Source organism: Ovis canadensis, chromosome 9, assembly GCF_042477335.2.
Source record: "Ovis canadensis isolate MfBH-ARS-UI-01 breed Bighorn chromosome 9, ARS-UI_OviCan_v2, whole genome shotgun sequence".
Taxonomy (NCBI): domain Eukaryota; kingdom Metazoa; phylum Chordata; class Mammalia; order Artiodactyla; family Bovidae; genus Ovis; species Ovis canadensis.
Window position 1 is genome coordinate 49,482,936 of NC_091253.1, and position 18,493 is coordinate 49,501,428.

The 18,493-nt window shown below is 39.6% G+C and overlaps 1 protein-coding gene across 4 annotated transcripts in view; it reads left to right on the forward strand.

The window, feature by feature from the left end:
- CHD7 (chromodomain helicase DNA binding protein 7) overlaps positions 1-18,493 on the forward strand; it is a 193,337-nt gene that overhangs the window by 136,354 nt on the left and 38,490 nt on the right. For all 4 annotated transcript variants that reach the window (XM_069600084.1, XM_069600086.1, XM_069600087.1 and 1 more), the window contains exons 8-15: positions 3,606-3,720; positions 7,285-7,368; positions 9,339-9,476; positions 9,573-9,694; positions 10,067-10,310; positions 11,491-11,667; positions 16,234-16,377; positions 17,525-17,780. In XM_069600084.1, the coding sequence (XP_069456185.1) occupies positions 3,606-3,720; positions 7,285-7,368; positions 9,339-9,476; positions 9,573-9,694; positions 10,067-10,310; positions 11,491-11,667; positions 16,234-16,377; positions 17,525-17,780 (1,280 nt within the window). The remainder of the gene's footprint in view (positions 1-3,605; positions 3,721-7,284; positions 7,369-9,338; positions 9,477-9,572; positions 9,695-10,066; positions 10,311-11,490; positions 11,668-16,233; positions 16,378-17,524; positions 17,781-18,493) is intronic.

Genomic DNA, 18,493 nt, shown 5'->3' on the forward strand with positions numbered 1-18,493 from the left:
TATCTCAGATTTATCCTTCCTGTAATTTTTTTTTTGCAATTGCAAACATATTTATATACTATATATATCTATATGCCAATGTATTTTACAATTGCAAATATTGTACATAAACAATATACATATACATCCTCCTTCCTGTAATTTTTGACATGAATATGGAGATAGGTAAATCGATAGGTTGGTTTATTTTATATGTTATTTCCCTTTCTTTCTTAAGCATGAAAGAATAGCATCAGTACACATTGGCACTTTGCTTTTTTCACAATACTATGAGTACTATGTTACTCAACATCAGTTCATAGGGTCTTCCTCATTCTTTGTTACAGCTGCCTAGTACTCCACTGCACATCTGCGTGATAACTTACCCAGCCAATCTCCCATGTGTGCTGGCTTGTAAATGGCTTCTGATATGTTATAGTTACAGATAATGCTGCAATATATATTTTCATGCCTACATATCTTCGAATTGTTGGAGGCATAGCTTCAGGGTGAGTTTTTAGAACTGGGATTGCTAAATCAAAAGGCAAACATAAATGCACTTCTCCTAGGGAATTTTGCAATGTCTAATAGTTCTGTTTGCATTCCTGCCAATACTGTGTGAGATCACGCATTTCCGCACAACATTTCCAATGTAGTATGTATGTGTGTGTGTGTGTATGTGTGTTTGTGTGTGTATATGTGTGTGTTTGTGTGTGTATGTGTTTGTGTGTATATGTGTGTGTGTGTGTATGTGTGTGTTTGTTTACTTTTTGTGGGAAATTGTATTTCAGTGTGGTTTTAAGTACCATTTTCCTTTATTGTGAGTGATTTAGAACATCTTTGCGTAAGTTTAGTGATCATTTTTGTACCTTGTCCTGTCAGTTATGTGTTCAGATCTTTTGCCCAGTTTTCTGTTGTGCTTCCTTCCGTTTTTAACAGTTCTTTATATGTATGCAGTATTAGTCCTTAATCTATATTATATATTGCAGCTATCTTTTCCCAGTTTTAGTTGTCATTTGACTTTATTTATTGCTGTGTATAGCATTGTATTTTTTTTTAAGTTTTTTATATTCCGATTTGTTTGTCTTTCCTTTTATTAGTTCTTACTTTGGAATCGTAGTTGGAAATCCTTTCCCTACCCCTGGCTAAAGAGGAATTTTCTGTGTTTTTCTGTAATATTTGCATGTTTTTATCCTCTCTGTTTCAGTTCTTGATTCACTTGGTACATGGTATAAAGCATAACTCTAATTTTATTCTTTTTCAGATATTGTTGTTTCAGCATCATTATTAAAAAGTCCATCTATGCCCTGGTGATTTGATATACACTTTATCATGAACTAAAGATACATATTTATTGGGTCCTATCTGTCTTTACTCTAATCCTTTGATCTGTCTCTTCACAAGTTATAGCATACTATTTTACTTATAGAGGCTTTATAGTATTTTGTTATCTGGTTTATTGGAGTTTCCCCTAAGACATTTCCTTTTTATGGTTTTTCTGGATGTTTAGCATGTTCATTTTTATATATAAATGCAGCATTCACTTGTCTAACTCCATTAAAATAGTTGTTTATATTTTTATTTACATGAATACAAATTTATGACTTCTTATATTGAGTCTTGCTATCTGAAAACAAGGATGTCTTTCTTGGCTTAGCTTGCTTTCTGTGTCTTTTAGGAGGACCTTAAATGCTTCCTTATACAAGTTTCACATGTTCCTTATTAAATTTATTACTAAGTATTTTTTCTCTGTTGATACTATAAAAGAGGTTTTCACTATCATTATTTCTTCTGTTTTATTTGTGTAAATGGGGACATTTGACTTCTGTCTGTTAATTTTATATTCTGCTATATAACTGAATTATTTTATTTTATTATTTGAATTAGTTTCCTAATTGATCCTCTAGGGTTTTCCAGTTATGCAGTCATATTGTCTGCAAATAGAGTTCTTATTTTCCAATTACCACTCCTCTTATTTTCTCTCATCTAACGGCATTGGCCAATGCCTAGAATGTGATATTGAACAGTAGAGGACATATAGGTATCCTTGCCTTGTTTCTGATCCTAGTAGAGAAGCCTGTGGTTTTTCTCCATTTAGTTGGAGCTGATTTCACTGCCCAAAATTTCAGCCTAGTTTGCCGGAGGGAGGGCAGGGCTGGACCAGCTGTTGAAGGGCCTGCATCTCCCTCATGGCCGGCCTGGCGACGCTTTTAAAGGCATGTGCACCTCAGCCAAGACAAAGGTGCTAAGTGCTCACATACCTTTTTCTGTCCAGTAATTAGGAAACTAGACTAGGTGATGTTTATAATATTTGGTTTTGGTTATAACAGTATTGCATGTTATTTATTGAAAATTTGGAAAATACAAGTCAAAGTAAAAAATATTTACAGTCTTACCACCCAGAATGATCACTGCTAGCATTTTGATGCGTTTTCATTGAGTCTTTTCCCTTGAGTGTGTGTGTGTGTGTGTGTGTGCCCGCACATACAGGGCATCTATCAATTCATATCTATACAAGGCATATGTATTTAAAATCCTTATCTCCCTCAGTCTACTGTAGGACTAAATCTGTCCTACCTATGAAAATGCATATTAGATGTTATATGAATAAAAATGATACGCTATTTAATGTCATCAGCCTTTCCCATATCATTAATCATTTTTTGAAAGATTTTTGTAGTGGCCACATAATTTCTAAGAGTAGGAGTATCTTGATTTTGAAAGCACCTCATTTTTTAAAATGTCATCACTAAAAAGAGAAATAAGAGACAGGCAAGGTTATAGGGATGTGGGGTAGGGAGAGGATGATAGTACTAAAGGATATTGAAATAACTAAATGAAAGAATGTCAAAAAGGTACTGTACAACATTAGCTGTATACCTGTGAGTCTTGGGGATGAAAAGGGAAAGGTGGGGTGGGGAGTATTCAAGTTCAGGTTAGAGAAGACACAGCACCTGCTCAGAGCAGGCTGGTGGTGAGTCTCAACAGGAAGAGACTAACCAGTGAGAGAAGAGAGTAGGCACTGGAGAGTGAAGAATTCACAAGGGACCCCAGGGGGCATCATCTCAGAGCTCCTGGCAGAAGAACTCACAAGGAGAGGGCTGGGGGTACTGATGTTCTAGAGCTGGGTGGGGGGGTTCCTTTTCTCCCCAGTTGTTTTAGAAGGAGGAAATGAGGTTTACCTTTGCTATTTTAAATTTGAATTCTTTAAACTTGACAGAAACCTTTTATTTCTCAATTAATGATAAAAAGCTCAAAACAAATCCATAATTAAAGCCATCTTGTAGTGCTAATTGTTTTGTATTGGAGTAAAATCCATTCACTTATGAAAACAGCCTGTTATTAGGTCTTTTTCCTTCTTTCTTTCTTTTTAATTGGAAATGGGTAAGAGAACAGCAGACCCAGCACAGAAGGCAAATTTTAGTATCTGTTATTGATTATTTTCTCTTATTCTTAACAATTAGTAGTTATACTGAAATGTGGCTCAGCAGCCTTTATGAGTAAGTAATTAAACAGGTTATTCTATTAGTCATCTGTGTAGTTGATTTTGTGGGGAGAGTGATAATGAACATGTATCATAAAGATCAATTATTTTCTGTTTCAAGTATATCGTTTTATTTTTTTAGCTCTTATCTTCATTGTCAATGGGCGTCTGTAGAAGATCTGGAAAAAGATAAGAGAATTCAGCAAAAGATTAAGCGATTTAAGGCAAAGCAAGGCCAGAACAAATTCCTGTCAGAGGTATGAAAAACCTGGTTAATTTTCTAAAGTATTTACATTTTTAAAGTGTTCTAAATTTTGAATTTCATGTCAGCATATTATTAAGAGAAACTAGTTTGCCTCATTTGGTGCTGTTACTTGCAAATTGGTAACTGGTTATTGCTAAAATAATTTGTAAACAGGAAATTTCTCATTTTTCCTGTTGCTTAGTCTAGAAGATAACTGGTCCTTCTGAGATTATGTGGAAATATGGTGGTATGATTCAATCTTGTAATGGAAGTACACTTAGTAGACAGTGAAAAACTAAGTGGACACAAGGCAGGTAAGGGACTCTCTTAGCCCACAAGTTAAGGCTTTGCTTTCTGCTGTGGGAGGTACAGGTTCGATCCCTGGTCAGGGAGTTAAGATCCCACCTGCCTTGTGGTGAAACAACCAGAACATAAACAACAGAATCAATATGGTAAAAAGTTTCAGTAAAGACTTTAAAAATGGTCTATATATATAAAAAAAAAAGTTTAGCAGATTAAAAACTCAAAACCTCTACAGTTAGTATTAAGTTCTAGGATGTAAATGTTTATTTCGATTGGGGAAGGTGTGTGACATTTCTCTTGTTAAAGTCAGAGAGTTTGCTGACCTTCTTTTCACAGATGATACGCTGTGGTACAGGAGTTGATATAATATCTAATTTCTTTACCTCCCTCCCCTTTATCCTAGTTTATCAATTAAGACAATGAGGTACCCATACTTAGAGCTTCCCTGGTAACTCAGACAGTAAAGAATCTGCCCTAGTGTGGGAGACCTGGGTTCAATCCCTGGGTCAGGAGGATCCCCTGGAGAATAGAATGGCAACCCACTCCAGTATTCTTGCCTGGAAAATCCCATGGACAGAGGAGCCTGGCAGGCTACAGCCCATGAAATTGCAGAGTCGGACGTGACTGAGCAACGAACACTGATTGACTGACTAATGTCTAGGGCAGGAAAGAATGCCTGCATAGTTTAGGAAGAGCCACGGTTCTCTTCCAGCATAGTCAGTTACGTAAACAAGGCTCTCGTGGGCTGCCTCCAGGGGTCCCTAGACCCGTTTGCTTTCATTTACAGCCTCAAGCAGATAAAAAGAAAAACCTTCACATTGAAAGACTAACCTGGCTGACTCATTCGTTTTCCTCTCCATGAAGGAGTTTAACAGAATGTAAACTGTTAAAAAAAAGTGTGAAATTGGATGGAAAATCATACCTGTTTCATGGCCAACTTCACAACCTGACCCCTTGTTGGAGATGGGGGAGGGGGTCACAGACAGACGAGCGTGCAGTACTTTTATGTCATAGAGTCCAGACTTATCCTCTCAGGTAACAAATCTGGGGTCTCCTGGAATCTGAACTCCATGCCCCCAACGGCGTAGTGTAAACTTGGCCACCTGATGCAAAGAGCTGACTCATTGGAAAAGACGCTGATGCTGGGAAAGATTGAGGGCAGGAGGAGAACGGGGCAGCAGAGAATGAGATGGTTGGATGGCATCACTGACTCAATGGACATGAGTTTGAGCAAACTCCAAGAGACAGTGAAGGACAGGGGAGCCTGGTGTGCTACAGTCCACGGGGTTGCGAATAATCAGACATGATTTAGCGACTGAACAACAATTACAAGGTTGAAATACATTATCTTCCTGGTAAGTTAGTAACAGTAAATCTTAAGCTTTGTCCTGAATAGGAGCATAAGCTTGTGTCTGAAAAGAGGATCTGAGGGTTAACAGAGAAGGATATCAGTTCTTGATCCTTTACACACACACACAGGCAGGTGTGCTCACACACACACCTGTCCTTTGTCGTGTCCTATAAATGGTCCTGGCTTCAGGCACCCCCCAGTTCTGCTACTTTGAGATTTTTAGTCATGACCACTGTTGCCTTCTCTGATTCACCTACCTGCTGTTGCTGCTAAATCACTCCAGTTGTGTCTGACTCTGTGCGACCCCATAGACGGCAGCCCACCAGGCTCCTCCGTCCCTGGGATTCTGCAGGCAAGAACACTAGAGTGGGTTGCCGTTTCCTTCTCCAGTGCATGAAAGTGAAACTTGAAAATGAAGTCACTCAGTCATGTCCAACTCTCAGCGACCCCATGGACTGCAGCCCACCAGGCTCCTCTGTCCGTGGGATTACTTAGGCTTCCTTTTAAGTCACTGCAACTAAAACTCTCTGTTCAGAAAAATTATTGAGACTGGAAATCACAGGTGTGCTGGCATAGATTACTTGCTTGAAGGATAAACATGTTTAGGAGTAAAGTTAAGGATTTTAATTCGGATTTAATAAAGGATTCTGTTTTAAGAACAAGTTGCCTTAGAGCTTTTATCATAAAATCCTAGTTTGTGGAAAGGTTTAGTGTTTATGCTCTACATGCATAATATGTAGATACTGGGCACCTAAATCTAGAAGCTTTAACAAGCCAATGCATTTAATATATTAACACTTCAAATTAACAGAGTGTTTCAAAGGTTTTTGTTGCCTTAGTCATGAACTCCGGGTAAATACCTGAGGCAGTTGAAACACACTCTTGGTGTTTTCTGGGTTTTGTTTCATGATTCACAGCCCACAGCATCCAAACTGGGTGCATTAAGTGGGCACAGGGCCCCAGAGGATGTTTGTTATCCTGAAGTTGACTGTAACCAGGTGGCTCTTCAGCCTGCAACTTTGGGGACGTGGACAGTATCTAATGTTTTTGCAAAGCATTTTAATGAAGTTATGTTGCTGATAAATTGATCTCTGGGAACACATAGTAATGTGTCTTTTTTTTTTCTAACTTATCTGTCTCTGACTTCTTTAAAGTATGGCTTAATCTGTAACTTCCCTTTGAGCCAAATTCTCTTCTTTTACGTGAGATCAGTTTGCAGACAAGCCGCGTTACTTGACTTCTGTAAAGATTGTTAATGTCTCAGCTAGAGAACCCAATGTTTAAAGCCTCATTTCTTTATCCTCAATACTTTTAGCCAAATGTTCTGTGTTCAATAAAAATAAATCATGTGAGAACACTTTGATGTATGCCAAGATTGTATTCAGATAAGGTACTAATACTGATTGGCAAAGGTGACCAAACAGTATAAACTCCGTTCACGCTTAAGTGTGGAATTCACTGGTCTCAGTGTTTTTAGCTTTTGAATAACATTCTGCATATGATGCTATAAGGCATCAGACAGTTACAAGACTCTGGTAGCACTTACTGTGCACAGTTCTGATCTTTTTTGCAAACTACAGTCTCAAGAATGCTAAATGCATTGCGTGCCATAAGCCTTTTGGATTGCTCATTAGTGAATTGTAATTTCACACTTGATTTAAAATATTCTTAAACATTCTCTCACAGTAAAAAGGTTTCACACAGTAATTAAAAGACCCAGTTAACAAAGTCTGAGAACTCTTGATTTCCTCATGGGAAATTTTGCTAAATTATAGCATTTCAATTAATATAACAGACCTTTGCCAAATATAAATTTTGTATTGCTGTGACCCCAAATAGTACTGCCTGATGAAAAGTGAAATAGTGTTTATTCTCAGGAGTTAAATAAACATTTTAACTTTCTTTTTCTCCCCTTTGGTATAGATTGAAGATGAGCTTTTTAATCCAGATTATGTGGAGGTTGACCGGATAATGGACTTTGCACGTAGCACAGATGACCGGGGAGAGGTAACAGAAGACCATTTGTCTTAGGGGGCAGTGGCTCAGACCGCTTACGTGTGTTTATGGAGAACCATCATGAACTCTCAAGATCTGGTCCTGCTCACAGCCTTGTATTATGACACACTTGGTCAAAACCAAACTGAAATGTACTAACTTACTATTAGTTTGGGGACTTAATAATCACAGTAAAAATGTTGTTTGTTTTAGTCTGAGAGCTTTTTAAAAGAAATCAGTTTCCAATGTGAAGCAAAGAGCACTGACACTTTGCACAGTTCCAGATACGATCAGTAAGGAATTTACTATATTTTGGTGTAAATCTGTTATGTAGCACAAATTCTGCTTATAAGAGTGCCCTTGTAGCAAAAACGCAGTTCAATGTTAAGTAACAGAAGACATCGCTAATGAAGTTGATGGACCTCATTTAACACGGTACATGGAGGATGCTATAGAATCCTTCTTTTTGTGAGATCTGAGTCTCAGCATGCCCGTTTTGCGTTGAAGAACCCAAAGAGATTGTAAACGGCAGTTGGTAGGGCACCCTACTCATCGAGTAAGAATAAACAGCGTCTAGTGACTTCTGAGCATTGTGTCTGAGTAAGGATATGCCTACTCACCGTGAGGTCTGTCACTTAGCTTCTTCTTGTAAATTAAACTGCATAAAGTGTTTGGATGTTTGAATCTTGCTTGTCTAGTGAGAGTCTACAGTGAAGTCCCATTTTTAATCCAAATTCTGTATCACAAGGTCCATGATGTTTCAAAGAGCATATCTGTAATACAATGTTTACCTTTCTAGTTTTGCTTAGTTGTACTTAAAAAAAATTTTTTTCCCCCATATTTTATTTATATAGTACAGCAAATGTTTGTAACATCACAGCCAGGTCAGAGCCTTGGTCTAAATTTAGCTGAGATTTATCGATTTACTATTAGTTTTAGGGCTTAATAATCGGTACCTTTGTCCTAAAATGAAGGTCCAAAAACACAAATTTTTCTAGAAGAAAGGCAAAGGAGATCTTCTTGGTCTGCATTACCCAAGGTATTTTGCTCTCCAGTTTTCTAGAGCTCAAACATATTACTTTAAAGCAATTGCATGCAGACAGTATCCCTTTAAGAAAAAAGAAGAAATTCTAGTAAGTTCAAACCTGTTTCTCATTGTTTAAGAAAGTAGGCAGTTAGGTAAATATGTAAACACACCAAGGTAAGTTACCCTGTGAGTCTGAATCAGTTGCATGATGATCACACAGATAAGAATAAGGTTCAGATTCAGTTTTGTTATTTACTAGCTATTTCTATATACTTTTTGGCTTTTGAACATGACTTAACCAGTGGCTTAGATAAAAATCAATTTGTTCTGACAATATATAATATTACAGAAAGTCCCCTACATACGAACCTTCAAGTTGCAAATTTTCAAAGGTGTGAACGTGTGTGTGCATGTCCAGTCGCATAGGTTGGTTCATGCGTCTGGCATATGCTGTCGTGTGTGTGCATCCTCGACAGATGGTTGACCTTTTGTGTACTTTACTGCTGTACAGTACTGTTACAGAGCACAGTAGCTTTAGTTCAGACCCGGGATGTTTGGAAGCAAGTGTAAAAGCAGAGGTACATATCGCTTATTGTATTAGTTGGCTACGTCCCAGGTGGCGCAGTGGTAAAGAATCCACCTGCCAGTGCAGTAGGTGCGCACGCGCACACACAGACACATACACACACACACACACACACACGCACAAGCTGGGTACTTAGGCTAACTTTGTTGGACTTATGAATGCACTCTTGGAATAGAGCTCGTTCATATGTGGGGACTTAACTGTATTTTCAGTTCCTTCAGACACTAACCAAGGGCTCCTCATTCGGCGGTCACAGTTTTAAGACGTCTCCCAGCTCCGTCTCGCTGTTGCTGGGGTAGTGTCTGTCAGTAAGTGAAGTAGAGTGCATGTTTTTCATACGTCATTCTGCTGTGTTTAAACCCGGCCCAGCCTGTGACTCACTATCTGGTGAAGTGGTGCTCACTGCCTTATGAAGACAGCACGTGGGAGCTGAGGCAGGACATAGACCAAGCCAAGATCGAAGAGTTTGAGAAGCTCATGTCCCGGGAGCCAGAGACAGAGCGTGTGGTGAGGACTGGCGGGTAGTGGAGGGTCGCATTTGCACACAGCTGGGTGGTGTGGTCTGTGAGAAACCACTAACGGGATTTCCTGTATTTGAAACAGGAGCGACCCCCTGCTGATGACTGGAAGAAATCGGAGAGTTCCAGGGAGTATAAAAACAATAACAAACTCAGGGAATACCAGTTGGAGGGAGTAAACTGGCTACTTTTCAATTGGTACAACATGTATGTAAAATGCATTTTTCTTCACCTTTTAAAGAAAGCCTATAATAGCTCTTCTGCAGTTATTGAGAGTATTGATCAAATATAGCAACATTTTAACTCGCTAATAAAAATTATTTAAAAAAGCAAACACTGGCAGTATGCTTAATATTTGTCTAATTAGCATGTACTAATGTAGAGACTGATTGAAGTATGTGGAAGTAATTTTCTGTGTCTCCGAACATTTTGTTTGAAAATATATCTCATTGTATTTAAAGAAGCATTTAAGGCATGCATTTATGAGTTTAATGGATATATACACTTACCTTGTGACAAGAAAGCGCTGTCTTGTATGTGTACTCATGAAAGTTTCCTTGTTTTATTTCCCTCCCAAAGGCGAAACTGCATTTTAGCAGATGAAATGGGTTTGGGAAAAACTATCCAGTCCATTACATTTCTCTATGAGATATATTTGAAAGGAATCCATGGCCCTTTTTTAGTGATTGCCCCATTGTCCACAATCCCCAACTGGGAAAGGGAATTCCGGACCTGGACAGAATTGAACGTGGTTGTGTACCATGGGAGTCAAGCTAGCCGTCGGACCATTCAGTTGTATGAAATGTACTTCAAAGATCCCCAGGTAAAGTGTTTTAGGCGGACAGTCCTTACACGTAGGGGTGCTTTAACATGTTGAATGTTCAAATGGTTTTCAGACCTTTGAGGGGAATGTCTAGATTTTGCAGAACTAAAGAAATTTTGTTTAGATTTCTTACCCAATTTATGTTTGGATCATAATTCCTTATCTTATGATGACAGGTCTTTCTTTTTATAGCCTTGGTCTTTCTAATTATTAGAACACATGAAATTATTTTTACCTTGGATGACTGCTGAAAATCATTCAATGCATTGATAGCCTAATTTGGTTTATTTTTTAAACCCTAAGAGAAGGTGAAACCAAAAAAGAGTTATTAAATGGAAATGGGAAGAGTATTGTGTTCTTTATTGTTTCTGGAAGTGAAAAATATTAGGCACCTAACATTAACTGGTGCATTGAATATACCCAGAGGGAATAATTTATACTTTGGCTCTTAGTAGCAGTTGCTATGACTTTTAACTAATTCTAGTTATCTGTATGAAATTATCTTTGATGTTGACCCTGAAGCATTATAAGTGACAGAGAAAGAAGAATAAATAGTATGTGCTATAATAAAATAGTTTTAAGCAATACGTGAAATGCAAGTCCTATAACTGGAAATAGGACAGAGTTTTTGTTCTATATTTATTTGCTTTGAGTGTAAAATCTGACCTACAATTACTTAAAGGAGAAGAATATTAAAATGTGTTTTGGTGTTGATCTTTACATTTGGAAAGTTGTTGAAAGTTCTGTCCTGAGTTGAATGCTTTTCTCATGTTAGCACGTTAAAACTGAAAACTAAGTTATAAAATGAAAAAAAAAAAAGGTTTAAAAAGTAAAAACATTTTTAAAACGTTGCCTTAGTACATAGTGCCTCTGGCCTTCCGCCTGTTGGAGCCTGTAGGAAGTAACTAGAATAGGCGCACTTACTGCATCTTATCTATAAAAAAACTGGATTGGAAATTTTACCAACAAATTGCAAAACTTCCTTAAAAAAGGAAAGATTTTAAAACTCTGTTGTACCGTAAGAGCTTAAAACCTCCAAAAATACCTTGAAAACAAAGTATAAATGAAGGTGTTCCCAAAAGGATAAACATATATGTATATCTCTTATGCTATTTATTCATCCTTAAAGTTATTAATGTAATCTTCAATGCTAAACAGTAACGCGGAGTCCTTATTATAGGGTCGAGTGATAAAGGGGTCATATAAGTTCCACGCCATCATCACTACATTTGAGATGATTCTGACCGATTGTCCTGAGCTGCGGAATATACCCTGGCGATGTGTAGTCATCGATGAAGCCCACAGGCTGAAGAACAGGAACTGCAAGCTCTTGGAGGGACTCAAGATGATGGACTTGGTCAGTGGTCATATTGGTGCTTCCCTTGAACCTGGATAAAATTGTTAACTGACTCAGTATTCCTGATGCTCTGAGTCTGGCCGATCCCTTTGAAGGGTGTTTGCAAAGCCTGTCAAATCCTGTGACATGTTTGCTCCTGAGTTTACTTAAAAGTTGCTGCTGTCTTCCTGATTCTTCTGTTGTTGGCTGGTGTCTTTGTACACTTGTTATCACAGCAGAGTGTGTTCATGATACTTCCGCTGAGTTTCAAGTGTCTGCTTTTCCCTTTTGTTTGTAAGTACTGCCACATTGTAAGCCGTTGGGCCAAACTTTAGCTCCATGATGATGATCCAGTTATATTCCAGGGCTTGTAGGTGTAGTTTTTCTCTCTAAGTTGAGTGGATATTTGAAATTGGCCCAATTTGTCCAGACACTTAGAAGTTTAGTGCATGATAAGGCTTTGAATTTGATAGACCAGGTCTGTTACATACTCTTTTCCCAAGAGATGGTCAGGACTTCGTGAGTAGATTGTTTTAGATTTTTTTTTTTCCCCCAGTAGGAGTATCTTGGGATAACATACTGTGGCAGTGGTTGGAGTTTGGTTGGCTTTCCTTGCCACACTGCTGCATGGTCTTCTAGCAGACATTATCACATGACTGTCACCCTCAGGCCTCTGTTCACTCTGTAGTTTACAAGATGGGTTTTGAACACTTGTTTTTATTTTTAATGTACATTTCAGAAGCAAAGATATTGTTATTCAGCATGTCTTAGATGTTTAGATGAGTTTTTCAAAGGTACAAAAAGATTTTTTAAATCCTTTAATGTTGACTTCTATAGATTAATTTGGTCTCTTGTTAACTGAGAGTGTGAGATGGAAAAGAATATTCTGTATGTTCATGGCTGTAAATTTTTTTTACTGAAGACTGGTACCACCAAAAAGAACACTTAAAAGCTTTCTGTTGCAGCTGGTTCTTTGAATCGGCTTCTTTTATTCTTAAATTAAGGGGATTGGATTAGCCAGCTATTCTTTTAATTAAAAACAAACAAAATCTAGTTCTGTTTAAAGGGAAAAGTCTGACTGAATTATCCTATTTAGAGTGGAGTTTTCCATCCTTAAGACATATCTCAGAGCAGTTTGTACTATTTTGGTGTTCAGTCCACAAAACAAATTAGAACACTTTGAATAATCTTGAAAACATGAGGAAGAGAAACACTAGGGCTGTAACAAGTCTCTCCAGATGATAGTTTTAGTCTTACGTTGAAGAAATGGCTCAGATGATAAAGGATCTGCCTGCAATACATTAGACCTGGGTTCAATCCCTGGGTCAGAAAGATCCCCTGGAGAAAGAGAATGGCAACCCACTCTAGTATTCTTGCCTGGAGAATTCCATGGGTAGAGGAGCCTGCTGGGCTCCAGTCCATGAGGTCACAGAGTGGGACTGACTGCATGACTAACACACTTTCAGAAACCCATTCAGGTTTGCTGCTGCTGCTGCATCGCTTTAGTCATGTCCGACTCTGTGCGACCCCATAGACAGCAGCCCACCAGGCTCCCCCATCCCTGGGATTCTCCAGGCAAGAACACTTAGGTGAACATTAATTTTCTTTTGAAACCTAACTGCCTTCTGAGTAGGGGCCCATCTCCACAGGGGTCCATATAAGAGACATTTACGGCACCGTTTCCTGAAGGTGTAGTCATCTGCATTCATCTGAGTTGTCTGTTATTAGTTTCTGTGCTCCCAGATAGCGGATTCTTACTACAAAATAGCCCTTCATTGGTGAGTACAGTTTGTTTAACTGTCAACATCCAACAATCTAATTGTCACTAGGAGATTCCAAAGGATTTTCTGTTGTTTATAGTAACGCTTCTTTAATGGGTTAGAATCTGTTATCCAGATAGTTTTTCTGTTATATACGGTAGTGTTCCCTAACCATTTTCCCGCAGTGACACATATAGAAAATGATAATATTTGTGTATCATACTGTGGTAAGCTGAGAGGGCTGGCCACTGCCGCAGGTGACCAGTCCTGGGATCCTGACTGTCTCAGCCTGTCAGCTGCCCCAAGGACCTGGCATACCTATAACTCATTCATGTCTCACCACGGAAAGCTCTGATTAGCAAATGAACAAAATAATTGTTTTTTCCAGTGATCAAGAGTTGTTGATGGAATGCAATATCATTGTTCAGAGTTAGAATATATACATTTGTCCACTTCTGAACTGCTCACTGGGGCTTCCCTGGTAGCTCAGCTGGTAAAGAATCTGCCTGCAATGCAGGAGACCCCCATTAGATTCTTGGGTTGGGTTGGAGAAGAGATGGGCTACCCACTCCAGTATTCTTGGGCTTCCCTGGTAGCTCAGATGGTAAAGAATCCACCTGCAGTGCGGGAGACCTGGGTTCAATCCAGGTTGGAAGATCCCCTGGAGAATTCCATGGACAGAGGAGCCCGACAGGCTATGGTCCATGGGGTCTGCTCATTGCCTAGTCTTTAAATCCTTACTTCAAATATACATCATGAGAACGTATCCACTGACCAGTCTCTATTCATCTTTCCTAGAATAAGTCATGGTGAAAATGGCAAATAATAATTCCACCCCACCACAGAGCAGGTCACAGAGAACGGCTGTTACCTGTGCTGGATGCAGTTATGATGAAAGTGGTAGATTCTCAGAAGGCAAGGACCAGGCAGCATCTTCAACTCTCCGGTCACCAAGGAGACGCTCGAGAAGCTGCTGGGCTGAGGGGCATTTGTGTTCTCTGCCCCCTCCATGGGAGCGCAGGAGGCAGGGCCATCTCCTTGTCCCTTATGGACAGGAGGGGACCCTTTGAAGGTGGTGGAGGGTCTTCATGGATTCTGTTAGCTCATCATTCATTGTCAGGAGGCCTCACACAAATTAAAGACTCTGCTGAAATTAAATTAAGTGAATGTCACTCCATCAGAGCTAAGAGGAATGGTAACATTTTCAAGCCGAAAGCTTAGCTGCTGGCAAAGTTGAGCTTGGATCTGATAAGCCTGATAGCCTGTCTCTTACTTGACATTTGGTGACACCTGTATATTATTTGTATTTATGTTAATAGTGACTTTCAAAGGGAAACCTGGTGTAATTCCGCTACCTGTGCAACCTTACCAAAGGGTCCTCTGTGTAACTGTTTGATAGAACTGGCTTTAAAAAGAACTTGAAGGGAAGCAGCGTAAAAACATTCTTTTCTTGTTTTTCAAATAAGTTAATTTTAAAATTAATAACGTAAAAGACTTTTGCTGAAGTATTTTGGTTAGCAGCTCAGTATTTCAGTTGCTCATAAAGGATATTTAAAAAAAAACTGAGAGACGATCTTTAGTATTGATACAGCTCTTCCGCTATAGTAATGGTTTTCCTGAATCTATGGCAATATTTTTAAAAATTCTTGGGTAAAGTAATTCAGGACTTGAAGAAATCAGGGACTTGGCCCGTGTTACCCACCAGTATGCTTATATGTTAGAAAATCTTGCATTGGTTTGCAAGCTTCTTACTCTTTATGGATTTACTGAGTTAGAAGATGACAATGATCTGTGTATCTTCCTGAATCAGAACCCTCTTTATTCAAAAGGAACCAAAGGAAGAATAAAAGCAAATCTAACTGCTTCACCGTGGTTTCAAAGAGCTTCATTGACAGATAAGACTCAACAGATGTTGAAAAAATGAGCATGCCTTCAGGCGAATCACCATCCAGTATTTACTGAGCACATACTCTGCTCAGCAACCAAGCCTTGTCAGACTTCAAGTAAAGTCAGAATATCTCTTTCGAACCTCCTTGAAGGTGTAGCCATTTTGGAAATAGTTTTATTAACTGTGTGGTGTCCTAGAAGGCCAAAGTAGAACGTAATAAAGCCTTTAAGATGAGTAAATTCATTGTCATTAAGACTGGTCACCATGTTGGATACGTAGAAATAAGAGGACAAGGGTATGGATCCATAAAGAAAGCTGAAGAAAAAGCTCGTTAACAGGAAGAAGTGCCCTAAAGAAAAGACCTACCTTGGTTCAAGGAGACAAAGTAAGAAATAGCCTCTATTGAAAAAACAAAACAAAACATGATTGTGGTATTTGAAACCAAGCTGACCTCTTTGCTAGACTGAAATGTTTGCTGAACAAAATAGGTTCTCATGTGCTGTTGCCTGTAGAAAACCTTCTTTTGTCTCTTAAGTGAGTCATGCAGGAAGCAGATGGGGAGGGCACAGCCCTGTAAAGAGCAGAAAAGGAGCACGTGCGCTTCATCTGAGCTAGGGATCTGAGGCAAAACTTGAACTTTGGTGGGAAAAGATGCCACGAGACGCAGGAGACGTGCAGGGCCACACCGCCAAAACATTGACCTAAACATCCCAGGAAAAAACAGAATAGCAGACCACGCTTACATGGTCTGGGAATCTTAAGACAGAGACCACATTTCTTGCATCTCTGCCTTTGGATCTTATTCCTGTGTTTTATGCTGGGTGGATGCTGAATTTTAGCGACCACGAGTGGAATTGGGGAAATGCTGATCCCGAGGGAGGCTTTGGCATGGCTCTGTTTTTTGTTATGATTTGCTCAGTTATCTTCACATCCCCGTAGGAACACAAAGTGCTGCTGACGGGGACCCCGCTCCAGAACACAGTGGAAGAGCTCTTCAGCTTGCTTCACTTCTTAGAACCAACTCGCTTCCCTTCGGAAACCACCTTTATGCAAGAATTTGGTGATCTGAAAACCGAAGAGCAGGTACTTACCATGGCTCCTTTTGTATTTCAGTCACTGAATTGAAGATTAACTCCCAAAGGGCCAAAGCGTTAAGATTTAACTATTTTTTTTTTAATGTAAATTATGTCAGTTTCCCCCCACCTAGTAGACAAGTGAGATTTACACATCCTTTCCGTGGATGTTCTGAATCTTCATTAAGGCGATGTCCTGGCTGGTTGGTTGGTCTCTCTGCCCTCCTGAAGGGCTGTTGAGATTTATAGTCTCCGTACCTGTCCACCTACTCTTCAGCTGCTGTCCTGTCAAGTTTGGTGGTTTTGCCTTGTGTGCTTTTGGGGGTAGTGTCAGGAGTGGCTGAAATTTCACAAGCTGTGTCCGTCCTGGAGATCCAAAGTTCTAGTCTTAGCTCCTGCTTGCTCACATTGCTTACTCTTCTTGAGTCTATGTATTTCATTTAGAAACATGGTTCCTAACTACCTTGCAGGATTTCTATGAGAAATAAATATGGTATCGGGTATGAAAAGTGGCCAGTTATCTTATACATCATGAGAGTTACGTAGGTGTTGGTTATTAAGCTCTATTTGAAACAAACATGATGCTTAAAATCTTGGTCTTCACGTGCCCCCTCCCCTAATTTACCATCTAAAACCTCTTCTCTTAGTTCAAGGGAAGTCTGTTTTGTTTTGCCCTTCATAGAATAAATCAGAGCTGTCTGGTGTGCCGTGTCCTATTGCCAGTCAACAGAGATGAGAACAGAGAGGGACCAGAGAGCTCCTGGCTTACTCACACATTCTGTCAGCTCTTGCTAGAAAGGAAGAGAACTGAAGCGAGTCATTCCCATGACTTTCTCCCTTCCTTCCTCATCATCCCAAAGGCTTAAGACAAACAGAAGGGAAAACTTGACAGAATGAATAGGGTTCTTTTCTGCTGTGTTCCGTTCAAGCCTCCTGGCTGTTCAGGACTCTCTGGCCAGGTGAACTAGCCCATCAGAAACTGGACATTCAACCCTCACATGCTCCTGTTATGAGAGCTGTAAGATAATGCCCTTGTACCCTTCGACAAACGAAAGTGAAAGATAGATAAATAAGAGACTCCTAGTTTTTTATGGTAGACTGTGTTTTACCATGCTAGCAAGTCCCAACACCAGTATTTACTTAAGATCCTTTTTTAGGTGCAAAAACTCCAGGCTATTCTAAAGCCAATGATGTTGAGACGTCTCAAGGAGGACGTGGAAAAGAACTTGGCCCCCAAAGAAGAAACTATCATTGAAGTGGAACTAACAAACATTCAGAAGAAATATTACCGAGCCATCCTTGAGAAGAATTTCACGTTTCTTTCCAAAGGTGGTGGTCAAGCTAACGTACCCAACCTTTTAAACACTATGATGGAATTACGGAAGTGCTGCAATCACCCCTACCTTATCAACGGTAAGCCTGGCTCCTTGTTTCAGTCGTTGTCGATGCCCCAGAAATCCTTGCCTCCCTCCACACGTGTTATTGTATGGTTTGTAGTTGCCCCAGTGTGAGTTTCATCATCTTCCTGTTCTTCACAGTGCCTCCTTCTGTGAAGCCGTAGGTGCAACATCTTTGTCCCCGATGGTCCCTGAAGCAGGACCTCACATCACCTGTCCTCATCTGCATCCCACTCCTTGAAAGGAGGCGACGGTGCTCGCTGGCTGGAAGTCATCACACATGCTAACAATTAAAAGAAAAATTAGCCCCCAATGAGGTGTGTGTGTTTAGATCAGAGAAGTTAAAGAGCACCTTTGGAGTGAGAGGCAGCTGTTGGATGCCTCAAAACTTTGATGGGAAAGAACTTCTCTCAGTCCAGAGGCTTCCAGCATCCATTCTCTAAGAGTGAGAGGTTATCTCGAGCATTGATAATCAAGATCATGGTTCATGATCTTCCTGTTTTCTTAACTAAATTGGTAGTGTTATGTAACTGATAAGAGTAAGAACCTGTATCGTACTCTTCCAGAAATCATTAGAGGAATTCATGCCTGTGACATGTAAAATACTCTGGAGGCATAAGAGCAGGAAAGCCATTCGAAAGCGATGACAGTGAGACAGGCTTTTGCCCATCAGAGTTAAAAAAGGAAGGGGCATTTAGGCTGATGTAACCACAGGAGACAAGAGAAGGA